Below are 25,541 nucleotides of genomic sequence, written 5' to 3'. Positions count from 1 at the left end.
TAACCAAAGTGAGATTGTCAATATGCAAGCAACTCTGTGCCATCGATCCACACATACAAACAATTTGGTTGGAACCATCCAAACAATTTACTTTAAAATTTTCATGACCATAAAGAAAGAATGAAGAATCCCAACAGTCCTGGCTGGATACAATTTCTGATTTTAGGTGGTGGAAGAACAGACAGAAACTCCTCAAACAAACTGCTTTCAACATTTTTTATTGGTACAAAACCTTAAAACTATCTGGATCCCACAGGCATGATCCATAGGATAAAGTGCACTTTATGTTCCAAAAAAACATTAGCCTGTGCAATAAAGACTTCTTGTAGGAACTGCATTCAATTGAAGATAAAATGTTATGTTAAAAATGTGCCCCTAATTATCGTTAACATGTTTTGTGAATTTGATCAGTCTACTATACAGGATCTACAATGCCATGAACAATGGCAATAATGAGAAGGGAGAGAAAGTAGAGCAAATTCAACCATGATCACACTGAATGGTAGAGCAAGTTCAAGGGGCCATGTGATTTCCTCCTATTTCTAACTTTATCACAGGCTACACGATGCTCAAAGTAGGTTTGTGAGTTGCCCTCATAAACCTATTTATCAATGGCATTTTTCAAGAATCACTGAAAGTGGCACCTTTTTTAAAAATGTTTCCCAGGAACCTCGTTGTAAACAATGAGTTTCAGCCTGAGTCAGTGGGATGTCAGAAGGGCGGCACGGTAGCACAGTGGTTAGCACTGCTGCTTCACAGCTCCAGGATCCCGGATTCGATTCCCGACTCGGGTCACTGTCTGTGTGGAGTTTGCACATTCTCCTCGTGTCTGCATGGGTTTCCTCCGGGTGCTCCGGTTTCCTCCCACAGTCCAAAGATGTGCGGGTTAGGTTGATTGGCCAGGTTAAAAATTGTCCCTTAGACTCCTGGGATGCGTAGGTTAGAGGGATTAGCGGGTAAAATATGTGGGGGTAGGGCCTGGGTGGGATTGTGGTCGGTGCAGACTCGATGGGCCGAATGGCCTCCTTCTGCACTGTAGGGTTTCTATGTTTCAAATCAGGTGGGTCAGTGACAAGTTACAAAAGACAGGTATGTGTGTGTGTCAGTAGTCTTGTATGCCACACATTTCACGTGCTCCTCTAAATGCTTCTTAAATGTTGTGAGGGTTCCCATCTTTACCACCCTTTCAGGCAGTGAGTTCCAGATTCCCACCACCATCTGGGTGAAAATGTTTTCCCTCAAATTCCCTGAATAGATACAACGCCCCTGACTTTATATCTCCGCCCCCTGATTATTCACACTCCGCTACAAAAATTCCTTCCTACGCACCCTATCCATGTCCCTCATAATCCACCCCATCCTGGTGAATCTTTTCTACACCCTCTCTAGTGTAATCACATCCCTCCTATTGTGGGGTGACCAGAACTGCACACAGTACTCCAGCTGTGCCATAATCAGCATTTTATAATCATCATCATAACCTCCCTGCACTTATATTTTATACCTTGGCTAATAAAAGTATCCCACATGTCTTCTTAAACCACCTTGTCTATTGTCCTGCTGCCTTCAGGTAACTGTGGATATGCACCCTTAGGTTCTTCTGGTCCTCTATACTTCCTACCATTCATTGTGCATTCCCATGCCTTGTTAGTCTTCCCAAAATGTATTGCCTCACAATTTTCAGGGTTTGTTGCTGTTCTGCCCATCTGACCAGCCCATCAAAATCATCCTATAATTTAAGGTTTTCCTCCTTGCTATTTACTATACCACCAGTTTGTGTAATTTGCAAACTTACTGATCATACCTCCTACTTTCAAGTATAGATCATTAATATACACAACAAACAGCAAGGGACCCAGCACCTGCAGCAGACCAGTGGACACAGGCTTCCAGTCACAAAAACAACCTTTGACCACCACTCGCTGCCTCCTGCTCCAAGCCAATTTTGGATCCAATTTGCCAAACTGCCCTAGATTCCATGGGCTCTTGCCTTCTTGATCAGTCCCCCATGCGGAACTTGTCAGAAGCCTTACTGAAGTCCATGTAGACTACGTCAATTGCACTGCCCTCATCTACACATCTAGTCACCTCCTCAAAAAATACAATCAAAATATGTTAGACATGATTCCCCCATCACAACCATGTTGACTAATTGATTAATCTTAGTCTCCAAGTGGAGATTAATCCCACAAATGTTTTCCAATCATTTCCCTACCACTGATGTTAGATTCACTGGCCTATTATCTGTTTCTTCCTTACTTCTCTGAACTTCTTGGTCCCACTCTTCACCTTTACAGGAACATGCCGACCCTGTATTCTTTCATTTCTGAATGACTCCCACTGTTTTGATGTGGATTTTTCAAATAGCTGGTTCCCAGTCCGCCTTTGCTACATCCTGTCTTATATTAAAATCGGCCTTCCTCCACTTCAGAACCTTTATTTCTGGTCTATCTTTGTCCTTTTCCATAACGACCGTAAATCTTACCGAGTTATAGTCACCCATCACCAAAATGCTCCCACCTTCTACCAACTTCATTCCCTAAAATTAGGTGAAGTACTGCCCCCTCTCTTGTAGGGCTTTCTATGTGCTGGCTCAAAATGCTCTCTTGGATGCACCTTAAGAATTCTGCCTCCTCTAAGGCTTTTTTCACACTTTAGCCATCCCAATTAATAATGGGGAAGTTTAAATCCCCTACTGTTATTACCCTATTATTTTACACTTCTGAGATTTGCCTACATATCTGCTCTTCTATCTATCCCTGACTGCTTGGGGACCTATAGCACACTCCCAGCAAAGTGATGTCCCTCTTTTCTCACTGCAGTAATTGACTTCTTGATCAATAATGCAACACCATCTCTTCTTTTACATCCCGTCTCATCTGAAGATTCTATGCCCCAGAATATTGAGCTGCCATTCCTACCCTTCCTTCAGCCATTGTCTTGTGATAGTAAATCAGCTCTGACGAAGGGTCATCCAGACTTGAAACATTGGCTCCATCCTCTCTCCACAGATACTGTCAGACCTGCTGAGCTTCTCCAGCATTTTCTGCTGATAATATTCTTGTCCAACAAAAATTGTAAGTGATATGGAACCAGTGCAGGTGAATTGAGTCAAGATACTGAGTAACTACGATCCAAGTGAATGACAGAAAAGGCTTGAGGGACTGAATTCAACTCATATGCTCCCAATTCCATATAATAATTTATATTTAGTTTACGTCCGATCTCTTGCAAATTCAAGTCTTAGTGGTCAAAACAGTTAGTTCTAGTTTTCACTTAATGAAAAAACACAACGAATCAGTAATTCTCCTGCACATTTTAGTTGAATGTAACATCAGGATCTACCCGGATGATCAGTTTGATTTTGAAAGGATGATATTTTCTGCTTTGTATTGGTGTTTATCTTGCAGAAAATCTACAAGATTTCTGCTACTGAATGTGGAAGATATCTTCCAAAGACCCTTTCCTGTTTAATAGCTGGCCAGTCAAGAGAAATAAAGCTTGATAAAGTTATTTCATCAGCCAAGACAAGCAATATGATTGCATAACTTCATGGTGCCTTTTCTGTCATTGATTTGAGTTTTTAAAGTAAGCCTTGTGAAAATTATGACAAAAACATACATTTCTGGGAGGGATTTCATACTGCTTTATGACAGTTCCAAGTAATGCCACTCAACCCCGAAGTCTCAACAATTAGACTTTTGTATTATTAGCTACTGGTCACCAAGCTACTAGTTTAGTGAGTCAAACATGAGTCATTATTTAATGTCCTTTAGCATCAAGGAATATCACTTATCGAGACTGAGTCACACACAGAAAACAATCCTGTCTGTGTATTAAAAGGAAAATATATACTCACTAAAAGACAAAGGTCACAGATCTCAAGCTCCTTGTTCACTTCCATCAGTATATCAGAATCTAGGGTCTCTCCAAACCACACTACATGTGGACGAAGTAAACCATTGCAACCAAATTTTTCACATCTAAATAAATTAGAAAGTTAAACTCTTATCAAATAGCTCTTCAGCATCACATATGTGTTTTGATATTCCATTTGTACAGAAAAGCTGTTCCATACTCTCAACAGACTTTGCACACAAGCTTCTAGAGACCCTGGTGATCACCACCTCAAATCAACAAATGGGAACCCAGCACATGGATTGTTGCAAGGGGAGAGCAGAATAGGGACAGATGAGAGATGATTTTACTGAAATGCTTTAGATCCTGAGTGATAGATGCCAAGATAATGTTTTCTTTGTGGTGGTGTCTAGAACTAGGAGAGACAGTTTAAAAACTAGGGTCCCCCATTTAAGACTGAGGAAGAGAAGTAATTTCTTCCTTCAAGTAATTATTTGTGGGATTCTCTTCCCCAGAGAGCACTGAAATCTGAGTCATTGAGTATATTCAAGTCTGAGTTAGATAAGAGTTCTGATTAACAAGGGAGTCAATGGTTACAGGAGGCTGACAAGAAAGTGGAATTAAAGCCAGAGTCATGATCTCATCAAGTGGTGGAGCAGGTTTGAGGGGCCGAATGGTCTACTCCAGTGCCTAGTTCCTGTATATATTTACATCGCATATTGTAAATGTGTTCTGTGAAAGTACAAACATTTTTACCTGGGAAGATGTTCGACTGGAATTTTGGCATCATCTATATCTGGATCGGGTGCACTAGAAATAATCAAGAAGCATCCATATAAATATATTATAGCCACATTTCCAGCTTCCCCAAAACACTATTCTACACAGTATTTCAATATACATCTGCCAAATTTACATTTATTTCCAGTAAACAAGCTTTAATCTAATTTCCAAAGAAATGATTTGTCACATCTTTCTTCACTTCACCCCAGAAGTTAATCATGCAGAGTTAGGATTAGATAGGACATTGCAAACCACAGATCTCAAGAGAAATCATTGACTGGATCTCAAGGCATAGGAAAGGATTCCCAGTCCTTGGGCTTTTTAAAAAATCTTTATTCCCCTCAGATAAACCAGCAAAAATTGGCATTCCAACCCTGGAGGAAGGCAGTGGACAAGCAACGTCAAAATTACATTTTTGGGTTTCTTAGCTGCAGTGTGTTTAGTAGTTTTATAGAATCAATCACATACATATCAAAGTTAGTTCTATTAAGTCGTTACCCTTTTCCGGCTAAAGCTGGACATATTGGACTTCTGTAATTCTCTGCTACATGTTTACAGCTTGTGCAGCGTGTTTTGAATAAACTGCCTAAAAGGAACAAAATTAAATAGTTTAAAACAAGACATTAAAGCATCAACCTAAAAATTTAGCAAGAAATTGGGAAAACAAATTTAAAAATACATCTGCTCCCTGTTAGTGTTAAAAATGCTCCTCTCCTTCAATGAATATGAGTCAGTATTCCTAAAGGTCAAAGGATGGATGGGTCAATACAAGGTGGCTCATATGTCAGCACAACTACAAATAAGTGGGGTAATACTCCTTTCACAGGATACTACCATAACTCTATATCAATTAGTGGTCTATTTTCAAGTACACAGTAACTTCTCCAGTCCGGAATGCTTTTGAGTTATGTTTAATATTTTACTACTGCAATTGATATCTGCTCTGCTTGCTTCAAAACTATGCTTTCAAAAATACTGTGCCCTGCAGTAAGAATGGGTTAAATGTTTATTATCTTTACTGAGCCTGCCTTCTCAATTTGTTGCAGTGCCCAAGCAGTTGACTGATGAGTCCATGAGTTGCTGGGGGGCAGCTCAAACATTTTCCAAACAACTTTCCAAGCAATAGGTTTCCAGGCAATGCATCAGGATTCACAGACCGATCTCCTAGGGAAACATCATTTGCTCCACTGTTGCGCATTTTTAGATACACACCACAATCCAGACAGACATTTTGTTCAGACATCAAGAAACTAGTTGAATTATGGTGGTTACATCAGAGGAGGTTTGTGTGGAGATAGTGGGTGGGATTTTCTGGCTGCGCTCACCCCAAGGTCGGAAAATTCTGCCCAAGGTCAACAGAGTTAATTAAAAGCCCTTTGCATGGTCTGTGTCCTGTGGCAGGTGGATTGGGAAAATTCCGCCCGGTGAATACATGTGGTGAGGAGGATAAAAGTATGGAAAATCTGACCAATTTCTAGTAATTTATCTAAACACGATAAGTGTAGGGTATGCACTTCCTATGCACAAACTTTGCATCTTGTTACAAAGCTTTTGGTTATGCTTTTAGGTCAGTATTTCCTACCAAAGTCACAGTTCTATTTCAAATCCCACTATCATAACGTAGTTTAGTGTTCTGACCACCACCAATTCTGTAGCTCATACTCCTGAAGTCTCTCCTCACATTTTTATTTCTACTGTCTCCATGTATTAAAGAAAATTCATCCAATGACTGTAGGCAAGACCATGAGCAGTTACTAAATACACAGTATTTAGTAATATCTCAAAATAATCTACCTTCTACCTATGCAAGAGATACCACAGAAGATTTGCTGATGTTAGAAAAACACTATTTACATTCAACTACCTTCTAAAAGTAATTTTGCTTCAAAAAGGTAGAGAGCAGTTATCACTGCAAATTGCTGGAGTGGTGCATCTCATGATTAGCTCAGTGAATTTGAGTTCAGGTTGATGGTTGCAAGTATTAGTTGAGCATGAGATGACAAATTCAGTGGGTATCTGGACATCCTGAACGTGAGGTTTAACAGTTTCTTAACCAATTAAATTTAAGGATAGAAAAAGTGTGAACAAATGAGAAGTAAATAATGTAAATGAGAATCAAATCAGAGAGACAGACAAATACAAGGGAGCTGTGGGGAGGAAGAGGGGTAGGGCATATAGCATTGTCTGTTGATCATTTCATTTACCTTATTGCTGACTTTACTTAATATATTAATATGTTGATTCACATTATACCACTGACTTGTAAAAATGCTGTGAAGAGGGAAAGAGAAAAATGAAGAACTAAAACAAAGAAGGGTGGCAGGGAATTTGAATTGAAGATAAATTTAATTTGGAAATCATACAGTTGTTCAATTTTGAAACGATCTTCAGATTAGAAAGGTGCTCATAATATTCATTACATGAATAGTAGGCTCTGTCCTGTATTGACAATGGTCTGGATCTTGCAGACTCAGTGGTGAGACATTCACTGCTACTGAAGGCTGCAACAGCACTGCAACTTCCAGTGATCCCGCTTGCACTGAAAACTGGAAGTTGCTGTGCACCTCAAACGGGCTCTGCAGGTTTTGCCGGGCCAGTTTCTAAAGGGGCAGAAACTTGTAATTTGGGCTGACTGCCCAGAAGTTACATTTGTTTTGACGGGAATTTTTTAAGGGCTGCTACTAGCAGGCATAGATCCTGCTCAGGAGCGTATCCTCTTAAACCCAAAGCAACAACCCAGCTAAATGCTAACCTTTGAATGCTGAAAAAGTGATGGAACTTCAAATCCAGTTGGCCCTGTCTATTTAATCCATGATGTGGAGATGCCGGCGTTGGACTGGGGTAAGCACAGTAAGAAGTCTCACAACACCAGGTTAAAGTCCAACAGGTTTATTTGGTAGCAAATACCATAAGCTTTCGGAGCAGAGCTCCTTCGTCAGATGGAGTGGATATCTGTTCTCACAGTAAGAAGTTTAACAACACCAGGTTAAAGTCCAACAGGTTTATTTGGTAGCAAAAGCCACACAAGCTTTCGGAGCTCTTAGCCCCTTCTTCAGGTGAGTGGGAATTCTGTTCACAAACAGAGCTCTGTTTAAGCTCTGTTTGTGAACAGAATTCCCACTCACCTGAAGAAGGGGCTAAGAGCTCCGAAAGCTTGTGTGGCTTTTGCTACCAAATAAACCTGTTGGACTTTAACCTGGTGTTGTTAAACTTCTTACTGTGTTTACCCCAGTCCAACGCCGGCATCTCCACATCATATCTGTTCTCAAACAGGGCACAGACACAGAAATCAAATTACAGAATACTGATTAGAATGCAAATCTCTACAGCCAGCCAGCCTGTCACCACAGTCATGTCAGTCAGGCATAAATATTAATGATTAATCTTCTTCAGGATTAGTTTGGCACCAGTTATATATTTTTCAAAATTATAATGAACAGCTTTTCATTTTAATTAGTCTTAAAACTCAGGTTATGGCTACGCAAATTTTCACTAGTTTAAAATCATTGGATAAATGTCTAGACACATGGATGATTAATTATATAAATTGAAAAGGAAATTACAAATGATATTTTGAATTCAAAAGCATGAACTCCACCTTGTTATGTAATAGATTGTCACTGGTCACCTTGAATGTCACTTTGCAGAAATTTAAAAATTATTTAAGTGTTAAAACATATTTAAGAGTTTTTAACAGTTGAAAAGTATCCTAATTGTTTTAGAATATTAAAGTTAATTAAAAGCCCTTACTTTCGTTAAACTGAACACAGACCTCAAGGTGCTGCCCTTCAGCTCAAAGTCAGAGATTTACAGCATGGAAACAGGCCCTTAGGCCCAACTTGTCCATGCCATTTCCCTTTTTTAAGCACTAAACTAATCCTAATTGCCCATGTTTGGTCCATATCCCTCTATACCCATCTTACCCATGTAACTGTCTAAATGCTTTTTAAAAGACAAAATTGTACCCGCCTCTACTACTACCTCTGGCAGCTTGTTCCAGACATGCACCGCCCTCTGTGAAAAAATTGCCCCTCTGGACCCTTTTGTATCTCTCCCCTTAAACCTATGCCCTCTAGTTTGAGTCTCCCCTACCTTTGGGAGGTCAAAAAGGGGTGTGACTTTGCCAGCATTACGCCGTGCTATATGGCCACACCTCTTATTCCGACAGTGGGTCCTGATGCAGGAGCAAGTTTTTCCTGCAAACTACAAGCCAAGTAAGCCACAGCTTCACTGTTGACAGGAAGATCCAGGCCAATGAATTTTGTCTCAGATTGCCTGCTACAATTTATTAAACCACCCAAAGGAGGAAAATGTGGAGAAAAACCAGAGAATAACAGAGCCACAGTTAGAGAATGAGGGAAGAAAAATGGGCTAAAAACAGAAACAGTTAAAAGAAATGCAGAAAAGAGAGAAACAAAATAAGAGGATGAAAAGGATGCAAAGAACAGCAAAAAGAGCAATGGAATTAAACAAAGAGGGAAGAGTAATTGGCATGTGTTTTTTTTAAGCTTATCTTATCAAACTTATCACATCCAATCTATACCTCAGTCAAATTGGTGACCGAGACAAGCAGACCTGGTTGGAACATAATTGGCATTTCCTGCTCTAGAACATTTTCTACTCAGATGCCTAAGCAAGATTCAGATTCACTCTGGTCAATAATTAACTTGCGTTGTTACCAGCCTTGTTAATAATGCAGTTATTTTTTCCCTTCACTGCAGATATTACAAGTACAAATGTGAATATCAATGACTACAACACTTTCAGAATACAAAGCAGTCACATACCATGAATTTCATATATATCTTTTGATCCTGCTCTTTTATGAAGTTCATCAATGTTTTGAGTGATGACCACAACCTTTCGGCCTTGCTTGCTCAATCTAGCCTCACATTCAGCAATAGCAATGTGTGCGGAATTTGGATTTTTACTCAGCATCAGTTCACGGCGATAGTGATAAAATTCCCATACTCTAGAAGGATTTCTTGAAAATGCTTCCGGGGTGGCCAAATCCTGTTAATAGACAAGTAACATGCAAGACACTCCGCATCGAAGAATGCACATTCTAGCTGGTAACCCTATCAGCCATATGCAAGTCTTGAAGGCCAGGCACCTGGGTTTTATTTGGTTTGTGGGCCCGAATATTAGGAAGTGCTGTTTAGCATGGCTGTTACATTTATGAATAAATTTTAAATCAGCAACTTAATACATATGCAACATAACCAGAAGGCAGAATTTACTGAACAGAAACAGATAATTTGACCCAATTGGTCCAAGCCTGTTTTAAACTTCACAAAGGTGGCCCCAAATTTCCAAAGTATGCAGCAAAATGGCTCCTGGAGACAAAGTTTGAACAGAACTGCTTTGAACAACAGGTATAAACTCAGCAGTTCTGGCAGCATCTGTTGAAAGAGAAAAAGAGTTAACATTTCAAGTCTGTATGACTCTTCTTCGAGCAAGAAGTCTCTGAAGAGTCAACTGTTTCTCTCTCCACGGATGCTGCCAGATCTGCTGAGTTTATCCAGCGTTTTCTATTTTTATTTCAGATTTTAAGTATCCACAATATTTTGCTTTTATTGAAAATCAGGTACTTTCATGCAAATTTTAAGTCACTAATTCGGGAGTGGTTTACAAGTTATTTTGAAACATGCTTTTCACAGTAACTTCATTGCTGTGTTAATGTAAGCCTTACTTGTGACTAATAAACAAACTTTAAACAATTTAAACAAAATAGTAAATTTTGTGCAAGTAAACTTTGCTGCCTCAGCTGACTTTAATCGATTGGACACTATGCCAAACAGGTAATGTCCAAGGAACAAGGTTGAAAATTATCCTCCATGCTTCTCTAAAACAATGACCATGAAAAAGGCAGTTTAAATTACATTCTGGACTTTATAATACTTAACCACAATAATCAGGCTACAGTTTGATGTCTTAGACAATTTAGCCTTTTTTTGTGTGTTCAATAAGTTACAGGCATTAGTGCTGGAGAAAAAATGCTTTTTGCTTTTTCTCCAGGAATAAAAAAAGTTTGAACTGCACTCTCTGTAATGCTGTATCCTTCAACACTAGTAGAGTTCTGCCCCAATTAAATTAACCACAATAGTGTTTCCTTGGCAAGTCTCACAATTTAGTGAAAAATTGGGGCAGATATTTGTTGTGGGATAACTATCTGAGTCAGGGTTCCTGAAAATTTGATAATTTAAGCTGTCAGTCTAGCCCTGATTTGGAAACCATATCTAAAAGTTACAAACACAACTTCTCAAGACATGAAATTCAATTTAGCCATTTAAAAAAACTGAAATCAAGAACTTCAAAATTAAAAAGTGAAATATCAAAGGGAAAGTTGGCTAGACAGCTAGCCTGTGGTTCACATATCGTCAACAGCGCAAGGTTTGATCCTGTTCCACCTGATGCAGATTTGGGCTCTACCTCCATGGAACCACAGAATTCCTACAGTGCATAAAGAGATCAATTGGCTCATAAAGTCTGCACCGACTCTCTGAAAGAGTCAGGTCCTCCCCTCCGCCCTATTCTGTAACCTGCACATTTACCATAGTTAATTCCCCCTAACCTACACAACTTTAGACACTAAGGGCCAATTTAGCATGGCTAATCCACCTACCTACACATCTTTGGACTGTGGGAGGAAACCAAGGCACCCGGTGGAAACCCACGCAGACACAGGGAGAATGTGCAAACTCCATACAGTCACCCAAGGCCGGAATCAAACCCGGGTCCCTGGTGCCGAGAGTTCATAATTTCATAAAATGGAGCAGAATTAGGCCATTCGGCCGATTGAGTCCGCTCCGCCATTCGATCATGGCTGATATGCTCCTCATCCCCACTTTCCTGCCTTCTCCCCATAACCTTTCAACCCTTTACCAATTTAAAATCTGTCTAACTCCTCCTTAAATTTACTCACTGTTCCAGCATCCACCACACTTTGGGGTAGCGAATTCCACAGATTCACAATCTTTTGGGTGAAGTAGTTTCTTCTCAACTCTGTTTTAAATTTGCTACCCCTTATCCTATGACTATGACCTCTTGTCCTAGAATGCCCCACCAGCGCACTCATCCGCTCCACATTTACTTTATCCATACCTTTTATCATCTTGAATATCTCAATTTGATCTCCCCTCATTCTTCTAAATTCCAAAGAGTATAGGCTTAAACTGTTTAATCTTTCTTCATACGACAAACCCCTCATCTCTGGAATTAATCTAGTGAACCTCCTCTGAACTGCCTCCAATGCCACTACATCTTTCCTCAAATACGGAGGCCAAAACTGTGCACAATATTCCAGGTGTGGCCTGACCAATGCCTCGTATAGGCACCCAGTGGAAACCCACACAGACACAGGGAGAATGTGCAAACTCCATGCAGACAGTCACCCGAGGTCGGAATCGAACCCGTGTCCCTGGTGCCATGAGTTCATAAGATATAGGAGCAGAATTAGGCCATTCAGCAACAATATTTCCTTACCTTTATATTCTATTCCTTTAGCTATAAATGCCAACATTTCATTCGCAGTGAGGCAGCAGTGCTAACCACTGTCATCCTGTCTTGTAGTAAAATCACAACCCTTGAATAATAGAGAGTGCTACCTGAAGATGATAATCTAGGGAAAACTTGTTAAACCTGACAAAATAAATTCTGACGTCAAATTTTGGAATCGGAAGAAAAAAATTGTAGCAAATCTACGGAAAGGGTATTATTACTTGGAAGCAGTCATAAGAAGGGTTTCGTTCAATTGTTTTACTCTTTCAGATTCTTGTTATACACTTCTAGCACTTAATCAAATTAAAAGTCATCACAAAACACCTTTCCAACCGAAAATATAAAATGTGAGGGGAAAATAATATTTAGTTCCATTTTATTGAAACACAAGTTAACAGCTCATGGTCACACAGAGTTCCAAGTTTTGGATGTACCATCAAGGGTTGCATAGCATCACTTCCATTACAGGATAGAAGAGGGGAAAAATAAAGATATATCACCTTAGCCCACCACCTACTGTTATACTGGCGCTGAACAATGGCAGATAAAAGTTGCAGTGCACATCTATTTCTCCCCCCTGGTCAAACCAGTATCCATTTTTAAAAAAAGATTGCTGACATTACAAATTGTTAATGTCCAAATATTAACAGGAGCAGAAGTAGGCCATTTGGCTCTAGATCTAGATATTATAAATTTGAGTTAGTAACTATAGCAATAATAACAATCCTCAGCTTTCCTTCATATCAGGGGATTTGTAGTCTCTTACACACCAATTGTTGCTGAAATGTGCTGCTAAAGAATTTTATACACAATAAATGAATTCCCTATCTAGGATATTTATAGGCATCAGGGTGGCATTTTAACATGAAATACTACTAAACGTATTATACTCTCCTGCCACTAGTTTTGTGAATCATAGGGACATACCCGAGATTGCCATTTCCTCCAGAAACCACCTGTTCCACGGAAGGTGGGGACTCCGCTCTCTGCACTAGCTCCAGCTCCTGTTAGAATGGTTATGTGCTTGGCTTTTGCAAAGACGTCCCGAAATTCGGCCAAATCTTTAAACAAAGAACAAATGATCATGAAATTTCGAATCAAGATACAGGTGTTGTACAATAAAGGTTCAAAAGGACAATTTCATGAGGCTGCACTGCTTGGGAGGAGCCACATCTGCTGCGGAATGTATCATATTTGGACATATGCTACTAATAACTTCCAGCAGGCAAGGTTCACAGTTGGCAGCAGAGTCAAAACTGCCCACTTGTATTTTGAAAGTCCCAATCATAATTAACATTTTGTATCAATTTACAATTCTGAGCATAAATGGAACAAGTTCATTGCTCATGCCACTGTTTCAGCTTACCTTTGCTCTGTGAATGTACTCCTGTAAATTGTCAAAAATCAAAAAGATTAAAAAATATATACAAATGTAATTTTAAAAGACTTTACATTCAGAAAGACCTACTACACAATTCTAATGCTGCTACGTTGAATTATCTTAAGTACAATATTGCACGTCATATTGAAGTGGACTGAAAATACCAGACCTCATTGTTGTACGATCAGGAAAGACTGAACACGCTGGAGCTCTTCTCTAGCAGAAAAAAATGAGAGGGTTTAAAAGGATAAACAAAAACATCCTTACACTTGGGTTGTGTGGAAGAATAAATAGAAAGCGAGATAGTGGAAAATGATCTGTTGAGTGTGAAGACTGGTGGAGTGGAAGTTAGAAAAAAGGCAGGTTTTGAAGGGAGAAAGTAGAACTGCAGAAAACGTTATGAAAACAATCGAATGCCCCATCAACCAAGGTGGGAAGGAAAAAAGATATGGTGGAAGCGTTGGTCCAGGAAGTTGCTTAGAAAGATGTGACAGAGAAAGAGATATAGAGAAAAGGATAGAGTCCTTACGGGAAGTGGAGCTTGAGGATGTACAATCAAGATAGCGGTGGGAGCCAGGGGTCAGTGGGCTTACAGTGAATATTGCCTGATAGACCAAAAATGGAGAGAGATAGAAGTCCAGGGAGGAAAGGGAAAAGTCAGTGTTGGACCATGTGAAGGCAAGGGAAGGATGGAAATTGGAAGCAAAGTTGGCAAAATACTTCCATTCAATCATTCAAGGCAACAGCAGAAATTGATACCAGTACAGTCAATGTACTTGGAACAAAAGAGAGAAAGGGGGATCCAAGTAGGACTGCACATATCTAAGCTGACACTCCAGTGCAGTACTGAGGGAGTGTTGTTTTGTTTTGAGGTGTTGCCTTTCGGATGAAACAATGGGCCACACAAAGGTTCACATAGTAACACTTTATTTAGAGGAAATGAGTGGAGTCACATTGAATATGCCTCCTTTACCTCAATCATATTTCCATCCTATAAATAACAGGCTTCACCTCTTAAAAGAAAAGCAAGGAAGTTGTGTTAAACCTTTATAAATCAACAGTTAGGTCTCAGCCAAGGTCCAGATCTGGGCACTCCCATTTCAGGAACGATATCAAGGCCTTAAAGCAGACTTGCCCAACTCATGGTCTGTATCCAGCCCCCAGAACCAGTGTCCAAACTATGGGTGAGTTCAATGAAAGATTCTGCAAAGAGCTGCTGCTCCTCCAATCAGAGGACACACACTAGAGAGCCTATCAGCAACAAATCTGGGAGAGAAGCAGTCTCTTATTGGAGGATCAGTGAGGAGAGGAGAACGAGTTGCTTCAGCTTTGTTTCCACAACATTGCTCTCTCTCCCTTTGGCTGCTTTCTCTCTTGCCCTCCCATGCAGTCATCTTCCCCATGAAGTAGCACATCATAGAAACCCTACAGTGCAGAAAGAGGGTATTCGGCCCATCGAGTCTGCATCGACCACGATCCCACCCAGGCCCTATCCCCATATCCCTACATATTTACCCGCTAATCCCTCTAACCTACGCATCTCTGGACACTAAGGGGCAATTTAGAATTGCCAATTAACCTAACCCGCACATCTTTGGACTGTGGGAGGAAACCGGAGGACACCCACGCAGACACATCAGTCAAGGTGGAGCAGGCTGGGGTGACAAGGAATTTAAGGCCATCATTAATTGAACCAAATTCTTTAGCTTGACCTGATACCCACCCCTTCTCTGGTGACCAGGTGTTGGGGTCTTGTCTGTTTTCTCTAGCTCTGCTTAAGCAAAGATGCAAAAATAAAGGTTTTATCGAACAACTCTGCTGCTTGAGAGCTTTTAATGATAATTTTTATCTTTTAACTTTTTTTTTAAACTGTTTAATTTTGTGCCAAACCTTGTCTTATCAAAATTTGCTCATCGGCTTCCTGAGGGGAAAAGAAATGAAATATGCCCCCCCATGTGAAAAGGTTGGACAAGCCTGCCTTAAAGAGTGTAGAGGAGTTTTCTGCAGCTGTGGTGACATTAGAGAAGCTGGGATTATTCTTAAAGCAGAGAAGTTAAGGACAGATTTAGTAGAGGTCTGCAAAATTATGAAAGACTGATAAGGATAGATAGGAGGAAACTGTTTCCACTGGTAGGGTGACCAGTATCCATAGGACAAAGGTTTTAAGATAATTGGCAAAAGAACCAATTGGGACGTTGAAAATTTTTTTGAAATAAAAAACACAGCTTGTTTTAAGATCTGCCCGAAAAGGGTTGTGGAAGCAGAATCACTCGTGGCTTTCAAAAGGGAATTGGATATTTGAAAAGGAAAGAAAATAGGAGAATGAGATTAGCTATTTTAAAGTGTTGGCATAGACCGAATGAGCTGAATGGCCTCCTTAGACCAAGAGTGCTAAAGTCCTTTACATGTGCAAAAATATACATTGAGCAGAATCGAGGAAAGAGAAGGGCCCAAAATCTTGGCTGAAAATACATTTTTAAGAACAATGTTAAAGGCAAGAAGAGAGGTAGCAAAGTAGAGACCAGAAATACGAGAGGGTATACGGTCCTGATGATTGAAAACTCTGCTTCTGTTGGTGGAGTGGATGGGGAGGAGGACACATTTGAGGCCAGCATACGTGACCTACACATATGTGGGTTAAGTGGCTGGAGACGGTAGCAGAGACAGGTGGAACAAGACCTCTAAGTCGTTTTGGAAGGAACACTTTTAAATTGAGGCATTGGTAGCTAATGGAAGTCAGCCAAATCAGTGACTGGTGTGGTGCAGAACTAGATATCAGCAGTGGAGTTCTGGATAAATCAAGAGTTCAAGGTGGAAGGAGGTTAACAAAGTAGAGATTAATGTTTCTTTAGAAGTTGAGTGGGAGCCAAGGGAAAGATGAATGATGCTGCAGGATGTAAATAAACAGTCTTGATAATGGGTTGTATGTAGAGGCTGCAGCTTAGTTTTGGGTCATAGAGGACAAAGCTTTATAGAATACTTTCTCAAGATTCAATAAGCTGGTTAGAAGTCAGGATTCCAACTAAGTGGGCTGATGAATGGCAGATGGAATTTAATTTAGATAAATGCCAGGTGATGCATTTTGGTAGATCGAACCAGAGCAGGACTTACTCAGTTAATGTAGAGCATTGGGGAGAGTTATAGAACAAAGAGATCTAGGGGTACAGGAGCATAGGAGGCTTAGGGGCAATCTTATAAAGGTCTATAAAATAATGAAGGGCATAGATAAGGTAGATAGTCAACATCTTTTCCCAAAGGTAGGGGAGTCTAAAACCAGAGGGCATAGGTTTAAGGTGAGAGGGGAGAGACACAAAAGATTCCAAAGGGACAATTTTTTCCACATAAAGGATGGGGAGTGTCTGGAATGAGCTGCCAGAGGTAGTAGTAGAAGCGGGTACAATTTTGTCTTTTTAAAAGCATTTAGACAGTTACATGGGTAAGATGGGCATGGAGGGATATGGGCCAAACGCAGACAATTGGGACTAGCTTAGTGATAAAAAAGGACGACATGAACGAGTTGGGCCGAAGGGCCTGTTGCCATGCTGTAAACGTCTGACTCCAAGTGGTTAAAAGTAATATTGCACATCAGCTGCCCCATGTCCAAAAGTGATGCATTCACTTGTCATTGCTTTGTTGATGATGTCCAAGCTGCACAAAACTTTGCAAAACTGCATTTTTACTGATTAATAGTTATTTGCGTACTCCAGCTACAAAGAAAATATAAATGCAAGTTATTGCTGTTGGCTACCATTTAGATCTCAACTAACCAGTGAAACTCCCCAGCAGTGAGCTCAGTTTGCGAGACCTTGCAGTTCACAAATCTGCTTATGCTTTTACCTAGAGAACTGTGGATACACTCAAAATTCATTGGCTGGATTACATACTGAGGTGCTTAGAAGATACTTCATAACTACAAGCTTTTCCCCCCTCTGTACAATGTGCTTTTCATTTTCTAAAGTTACTTTTTTGTTAGTTATTTAAATCACTTAATCATCATCAACTTCAGAGAAATGTTTCCTCAGACATTGGGACTCCCAAATATTAATTTCTTGACTTCTAGAGCTTATACAATACTTAAGGCCTATTATAGGAATTTTGTGCTCAGCTGTTAAAGTTCTGTCCCACGAAAAGCACTCAACCACTCGCATCCAGCTCCATATTTTGGAATAACTCAATAGCATAATACAAACACAGATAATTAAATCACCTCCATACTGATTCATAGACTGTTACATGTCATTTTGGGACAATGCCATGCCTGTACATCCCTTTCAGCTTGATGCACTGATGCTGTTAACCCAGTTCATTGTATTCTTGTTTAGTCTGTAAGAGCTTTTACAAACACACTGAACATAGTTGAGCCTATCAAGTAATCTTCCAACTGACCTAAGCAGAGTAACACCAAGCATCAACACAAGACAACTTGCTTCAATGTGCAGCAGTCTAAGCGTTGCTCTCCCGAGATCCAGTCAGATAAAAGGAACCAATTTATTTACTCAAATATTCCACTACTTGAGCTACTGTACTAGCTATCCATTATTCAAGCTAGTTAACAAGCATTTCTTCCAAACACAAATAATTATCTACTGTTCCAACCGGCATGCTTTAAGCATCAAAATACACACATCCCTCACCTACCCTGAGCCACATGATCCCAAGAGGCAAAACGATTAATATACAGGCCAAATGGGAAAAGCCTAAAGTCCCTTTTTAACGATCCTAAGCAATCAAAATGAGTTCACATCATAGAACCATAGAAAATTACAGCTCAGAAACAGGCCTTTTGGCCCTTCTTGTCTGTGCCGAACCATTTTGTGCCTAGTCCCAGACCTGCACTTGGACCATATCCCTCCACACCCCTCTCATCCATGAACCCGTCCAAGATTTTCTTAAATGTTAACGGCAGCTCATTCCACACTCCCACCACACTCTGCGTGAAGAAGCCCCCCCTAATATTCCCTTTAAACTTTTCTCCTTTCACCCTTAACCCATGCCCTCTGGTTTTTTTCTCCCCTAGCCTCAGTGGAAAAAGCCTGCTTGCATTCACTCTATCTATACCCATTAAAATCTTATACACCTCTATCAAATCTCCCCTCATTCTTCTACGCTCCAGGGAATAAAGTCCCAACCTATTCAATCTCTCTCTGTAACTCAGCTTCTCAAGTCCTGGCAACATCCTTGTGAACCTTCTCTGCACTCTTTCAACCTTATTTACATCCTTCCTGTAACTAGGTGACCAAAACTGTACACAATACTCTAAATTCGGCCTCACCAATGCCTTATATAACCTTACCATAACACTCCAACTTTTATTCTCGATCCTCCGATTTATAAAGGCCAATGTACCAAAGACACTCTTTACGATCCTATCCACCCGTGACGTCACTTTTAGGGAATTCTGTACCTGTATTCCCAGATCCCTCTGTTCAACTGCACTCTTCAGACTCCTACCATTTACCCTGTACGTTCTACTTTGGTTTGTCCTTCCAAAGTGCAATATCTCACACTTGTCTGCGTTAAATTCCATTTGCCATTTTTCAGCCCATTTTTCTAGTTGGTCCAAATCCCTCTGCAAGCTTTGAAAACCTTCCTCACTGTCCACTACACCTCCAATCTTTGTATCATCAGCAAATTTGTTGATCCAATTTACCACATCATCCAGATCATTGATTATAGATGACAAACAACAATGGATCCAACACCGATCCCTGCAGCACACCACTAGTAAGAAGAAGTTTAACAACACCAGGTTCAAGTCCAACAGGTTTATTTGGTAGCAAAAGGTGGTTTTTGCTACCAAATAAACCTGTTGGACTTTAACCTGGTGTTGTTAAACTTCTTACTGTGTTTACCCCAGTCCAACGCCGGCACCTCCACAGCATGCACACCACTAGTCACAGGCCTCCACTCAGAGAAGCAATCCTCCACAACTCTCTGGCTTCTTCCATTGAGCCAGTGTCTAATCCAATTTACTACCTCCCCATGTATACCCAGCGACTGAACCTTCCTAACTAACCTCCCACGAGGAACCTTGTCAAAGGCCTTGTTGAAATCCAGGTAGACAACATCCACCGCCTTCCCTTCATCCACTTTCCAGGTAACCTCCTCAAAAAACTCTAATAGATTGGTCAACCATGACCTACCACGCACAAAGCCATGTTGACTCTCCCTAATAAGTCCCTGTCTATCCAAATATTTGTAGATCCTATCCCTTATCACACCTTGCAATAACTTGCCCACCACCGACGTCAAATTTACTGGCCTATAATTTCCCGGATTTCTCTTGGAACCTTTTTTAAACAATGGAACAACATGAGCCACCCTCCAATCATCCGGCACCTCCCCCGTGAATACTGACATTTTAAATATGTCTGTCAGGGCCCCTGCAAGTTCAACACTCGCTTCCCTCGAGGTTAGTCTAATTCCATCAAATTAGTCCAAAACATTTCAGGGTACCTACTTCAAGAGTTGACAGCACAGACAGGCCATTTGGCCCAATTGATCTGTATCAGTGTTCATACCCCACCATCAACTTCCTCTCACTTTCTATTTCATCTTACCCCCCATCAGTAAATCCTTTCATTCCTTCCTCTTCCGTGTACTTATTTAGCTTCTCCTTAAATACATCTATTCCACATTCTCATTAGGTAAAGAGGTTTCCGTAGGGTTATGGGGGTAGGGCCTGGGTAGGATTGTGGTCAGTGCAGACTCGATGGGCCAAATGGCCTCTTTCTGTACTGTAGGGTTTCTATGATTCTCCCGAATTCCTTACTAAATTTGTTGGGGGCTTTCATATCCCTAGTTTTGGTCCTGACTCACCCCCAAGTGGAAACATTGCTGTCTACCCAATTGAACCATTTCATAAATTATAGACCCACCAGGTCACTCAACTTCTCCTTTTCTAGAGGAAAGAACCCAGCCTCTACAAGTCTTGCTCGATAAGAATATCTGCTCAGTTCTTCGCATAAAACAATTTCCACACCAGCAAGGAACACACTCAACTAATTTGAAGGAATTCACTGAGTTAAATGTTCATTGTATGAGCCAGGAACCCATTCCACAAATTCAGACTTCTGGGAACATGGAGAGTTGCCTGACATGAACCTGGCTGAGAGAAATTAAATTACATTAAATAATTCTTTGACAATAGACAAACACCATGTTCTACCTCAGTATATTATTGCCCTCAACAAAGTGCCTACCTGAACTTTGGCGGTTCATTTCAATCTGTGTCAGTTGCGGCTTGGAAGGTCGTTTCAAGCAATTTCCCACCTGCGAAACAAGCTTCCTGGCGGTGAACTGAAGAAGAATCATTACAGGCTGATTCTGAAACAAGAGAAATGAATTTACAATAAAAACACGATTGACAAATAGAAAAAAAATCTTACAAGTGACTGAGTTCCTGCTCTGATGCTGTGTATCCTCCAGTGCACTGGGGGAGGAGCTGAAAGTACTTTAGACAAGGGCAGAGAGGCCGCGGTGAGATTGGAGTTGTTGCTACGTGTGACTGGAGCGGTGTTTAAAGGTGATCATGGTGCTGTCAGCTTGAGGGCCAGCCGGCTCGGCTCTCGCCCCGACCCTGAGGGGACTCAGGGTGGGAGGGAAGCCGAGATACAGCCCGAGGTCAGGCGGCCCGAAGGCTGTCCTTGTTTCTCCCCCCCCCACCCCCCGGTCTACCACTTGCGGAAACTGAGGTGTCTCCCCCCCTCCGGGTAAAATTACCGACCACATTAACCTGGCCCCAATTTACCTGCGCTGCCACAGAAGCAGCGAGAACAGTAGCAGACTGCACCTCCCCTGCACCGAGCACAAGCGGCTGTGTCAGACGGGGAGGGGGGAGGGGGGAAAGAGGGCGCCCCCTGCAGCACCGGCGCCCACTCCTCCCAGTGCAGCGTGGAGGGTAGCACGTTCCGCTGTGTAAATACATTGTCTGTGGATGAGTTAGCAATCTACCAACAATCACTAAGCTGATCTTCATCTGACAGCCCTGCAAATGTCTCCTAAATACATCACCGTCCTTTACTGCAGACCTATCAACCCCACTCATCATTAGGGAGAATGCTACCGTGCGAGAAAGTGGATGTCTTCCAGAGAATGGTGAAATGTTTACAGAATAGGAGCTCATCATTTGACCCATTGTGTGTGTGCCCGCTCGCACGAACAACTCACACAGTTCCACCCCACCTTTTCCGCTTGGTCCTACAATTGCTTTCCCTTCAGGCAATTTTCAAATTCTGTTTGGGAGGTCTCGATTCAATCTCCCTTCACATCACTCGGGCAATGCACTCGATTTTATGCCTTGCATTTAAAAAAAACTTCCCCACCATTGCTTCTTTTACTAATCATCTTAAATCCGTGTCCTCTGGTTTTCCACCCTTCCACCAATGGAAATAGTTTCTCCCTATCTACTCTATCCAATAGATTCCTCCTGATTTTGAACACATCTACCACATTTCCTCTTAATCTTCTCCAATAAACCAACCCATCTCCAATCTGTCCACTTAATTGAAATTCCTTATCGCTTGAGCTATGTTCATTAATCTTCTTTGCACCTTCACAAAAAATGTTGTTTGATAACATTCGTGAAGCACCTTGGGACATTTTTACTATGTTAAAAGCGCTATATAAATGCAAGTTTTCCATACTACTTCATACCTGATCCAATATGGAAAATCTTGCCTTTTCAAATACTGTGAGGGACAGCTCGGTGGATAGGATATTGGTATGTAGATAGGCTGGAAAATTGGGCGGGGATCCTGGATTCAGGATTCAATCCTGGACCGGGGAGCGGCGCGGACTTGGAGGGCCGAAGGGCCTGTTCCTGTGCTGTATTGTTCTTTGTTTGTTCTTTGTTCTGAATGATTATTCAACTATTTTCCTTTTTCTGATCAGTTAATGAATACTGTAATGTCACCAGCACGTTAAGATATTACAAGAAGTGTCCTCCATATTATTTTGAATAGTGTGAGGAGATTCAAATCTCCCCCCCCCCCCCCCCCCGCAACCGACAGAGCTAGACATTATCTCAAATCATTCATCAACATTGGGCCTTTCGATTCAATTCAATAACTAATTTGCTCTTAATCCTAATGAGCCTTATTTTTTTAAACATAAACAATATTCAGGGTCTGTGAATATGATCAGAGCAATGTTTCGAACTGATGAAATGTCTTTCCTGGATTGTCCCCAGTTTGTTTAAATAAATTAGACTTTATATGTACAACCAAATTTTTTTTTAAAATAAGCTGAAGACTTCCATATCATGTACAAAGCATTACTATGGGAGATGCCCCTCTTCTAGGGGCCCTTACAATTTCTTCATAGATGTGTCTTTTGGTAAAACAATCTGATAGTAGATGGTTTACATCCATCCATTTAATTTTAGAGATAATTTTAAAAGTCTTACCAGCCTGACTCCCAATTTTAAAATCTACTCTAATCTTATTAATAACACGTTTATCAAATTCCACAGTACCACCCCTTATGAAATCATCAACATATTTCATGAAGATGACTGGAAGTTTTCCTGATACCAAAAAACGTTGCGTGATCTGATATCAGCTGAACTCAATCGATTTTCAGTAAAATAGACCTCATCAAAAACTATGGGTGGCAGAGTGGTTAGCACTGCTGCCTCACAGCGCTGGGTTCGATTCCCGGCTTGGATCACTGTCTGTGCGGAGACTGCACGTACTCCCTGTGTCAGAGTGGGTTTCCTCCTACAGTCTGAAAGACATGCTGGTTAGGTGCATTGGCCATGCTAAATTCTCCCTCTGTGTACCTGAATAGGCGCCCGAGTGTGGTAACTAGGGCATTTTCACAGTAACTTCATTGCAGTGTTAATGTAAACCTACTTGTGACAAATATATAAACTTAACAATCAGACCCTGGAAGCATTATTAAGTAAAAAGTCTCATAACACCAGGTTAAAGTCCAAATCTGGCAAAGGTGATAAAGAGTTATCTAGACTCAAAACATTGGCTCTATTCTCTCCCCACAGATGCTGTCAGACCTGCTGAGATTTTCCTGCATTTTCTGTTTTTGTTTTAGATTCCAGCATCCACAGTATTTTGCTTTTATCTGACAAAGCTGGTTGTCCCTTATCTGGTACCTCTGAATAAATTCCAAACTCTATCTAGGTATTTAACTGTCTTTGTTTTGCCTCATTTTTTGGTTTACCCTCAGGTTTATTGGCAGCGACCAACATTTGAAAGTCACAAGGACTTAAGTTTCCAGTTATGTTGCATCACTGTTTTATGACCTCTATTTCATTGCTAATGTATTCAAACCAAGGTCTCCACTTCACTTCTATGTCTGTTGGGATGTTTTCTTTTCAATCAATGGATGTGCGCATCGCTGGCAAGGCCAGCATTTATTCCCGTCCCTAATTGTCCTCGAGAAGATGGTGGTGGACTGTCAGAACAGCACCAGCTGCTTCAGCAGAAAGGGACAGGTTGGAAGAGGTGGAGTTTTTACCCCTTGAATGTAGGGAACATCTCCCTTCCACCAGGACCTCCTGAGCTCTGTCCGGGAAACCTATGCGCCCTCTACCTTGGCTACCTTCCAAGGACATGGGGATGTATGGGGACCATACACATTGCTTCATGAAAATACCGTCTAAGCTGTACTTGAATGCTGAATTTGCAGGTGTCTGCTTTAATGCATCTCGGCAAGTTCAGGTGATAGTAATCAATAATTCAGACCAAAATCATGACTGGAATTTTACTGGCCGGAATCAGGGCTGGTGAAGCTCACAGAACGCTGTTGGCCTCGGGCGGGATCTTACGAGCCTTGGGCGGGCGAGACAGTAAAATTCTGGTACGCATGTTAAAACCGGACTTTTAAACAGGCATGTCTATTAGCATAGCAACCACTTAGCGATTTTACCATTTTCACTAAATCAATTCACATCTTTAAACTTTCAATTTGTGTTATCAGAGCAGTCCTCAAGACTGAACATAGAACATAGAAAAGCTACAGCACAATACAGGCCCTTCAGCCCACAAAGTTGTGCCGAACATGTCCCTACCTTAGCGATTACTAGGCTTACCTATCACCCTCTATCTTACTAAGTTCCATGTACTTATCTAAAAGTCTCTTAAAAGACCCTATCAAATCCGCCTCCACCACCGTTGCTGGCAGCCCATTCCACGCACCCACCACCCTCTGAGTGAAAAACGTACCCCTGACATCTCCTCTGTACCTACTCCCCAGCACCTTAAACCTGTGTCCTCTTGTGGCAACCATTTCAGCCCGAGGAAAAAGCCTCCGACTGTCCACTCGATCAATACCTCTCAACATCTTATACACCTCTATCAGGTCACCCCTCATCCTTCGTCTCTCCAAGGAGAAAAGGTCGAGCTCACCAACCTATCCTCATAAGGCATGCTCCTCAACCCAGGCAACATCCTTGTAAATCTCCTCTGCACCCTTTCTATGGCTTCCACATCCTTCCTGTAATGAGGCGACCAAAACTGAGCACAGTACTCCAAGTAGGGTCTGACCAGGGTCCTATATAGCTGCAACATTATCTCACGACTCCTAAACTCAATTCCTCGATTGATGAAGGCCAGTACACCATACGCCTTCTTACCCACAGCCTCAACCTGCACAGCTGCTTTGAGCGTCCTATGAACTCGGATCCCAAGATCCTTCTGATCTTCCACACTGCCAAGAGTCCTACCATTAATATTATATTCCGCCATCCTATTTGACCTGCCAAAATGAACCACCTCACACTTATCTGGGTTAAACTCCATCTGCCACTTCTCCGCCCAGTCTTGCATCCTATCAATGTCTTGCTGCAACTTCTGACATCCCTCCACACTATCCACAACACCTCCAACCCTTGTGTCATCAGCAAACTTACCAACCCATCCCTCCACTTCCTCATCCAGGTCATATATAAAAATCACAAAGAGTAAGAGTCCCAGAACAGATCCCTGGGGCACTCCACTGGTGACCGACCTCCATGCAGAATATGACCCATCTATAACCACTCTTTGCCTTCTGTGCGCAA

At 41.3% G+C, this 25,541-nt stretch overlaps 1 protein-coding gene across 2 annotated transcripts in view; it reads right to left on the bottom strand.

Moving 5' to 3' along the window:
- The window catches only part of sirt5 (sirtuin 5), a 30,162-nt gene extending 8,758 nt beyond the window's left edge, over nucleotides 1–21,404 (bottom strand). Inside the window, exons 1-7 of one of the 2 annotated variants that reach the window (XM_078241135.1) lie at nucleotides 21,273–21,404; nucleotides 20,725–20,848; nucleotides 13,069–13,202; nucleotides 9,429–9,654; nucleotides 5,140–5,227; nucleotides 4,615–4,668; nucleotides 3,860–3,983 (exon numbers count right to left, since the gene is read on the bottom strand). In XM_078241135.1, coding sequence (XP_078097261.1) covers nucleotides 3,860–3,983; nucleotides 4,615–4,668; nucleotides 5,140–5,227; nucleotides 9,429–9,654; nucleotides 13,069–13,202; nucleotides 20,725–20,836 — 738 coding nt within the window. In that variant the 5' untranslated portion in view covers nucleotides 20,837–20,848; nucleotides 21,273–21,404. The remainder of the gene's footprint in view (nucleotides 1–3,859; nucleotides 3,984–4,614; nucleotides 4,669–5,139; nucleotides 5,228–9,428; nucleotides 9,655–13,068; nucleotides 13,203–20,724; nucleotides 20,849–21,272) is intronic. The other variant, XM_078241144.1, reaches the window with a different exon arrangement.
- Between the last annotated feature and the right edge of the window lie 4,137 nt (nucleotides 21,405–25,541).

Source organism: Mustelus asterias, chromosome 2, assembly GCF_964213995.1.
Source record: "Mustelus asterias chromosome 2, sMusAst1.hap1.1, whole genome shotgun sequence".
In the NCBI taxonomy this organism is placed as follows: domain Eukaryota; kingdom Metazoa; phylum Chordata; class Chondrichthyes; order Carcharhiniformes; family Triakidae; genus Mustelus; species Mustelus asterias.
Note: the sequence above shows the minus strand (reverse complement) of the source record. Positions and strands in the feature narration are given on the sequence as shown.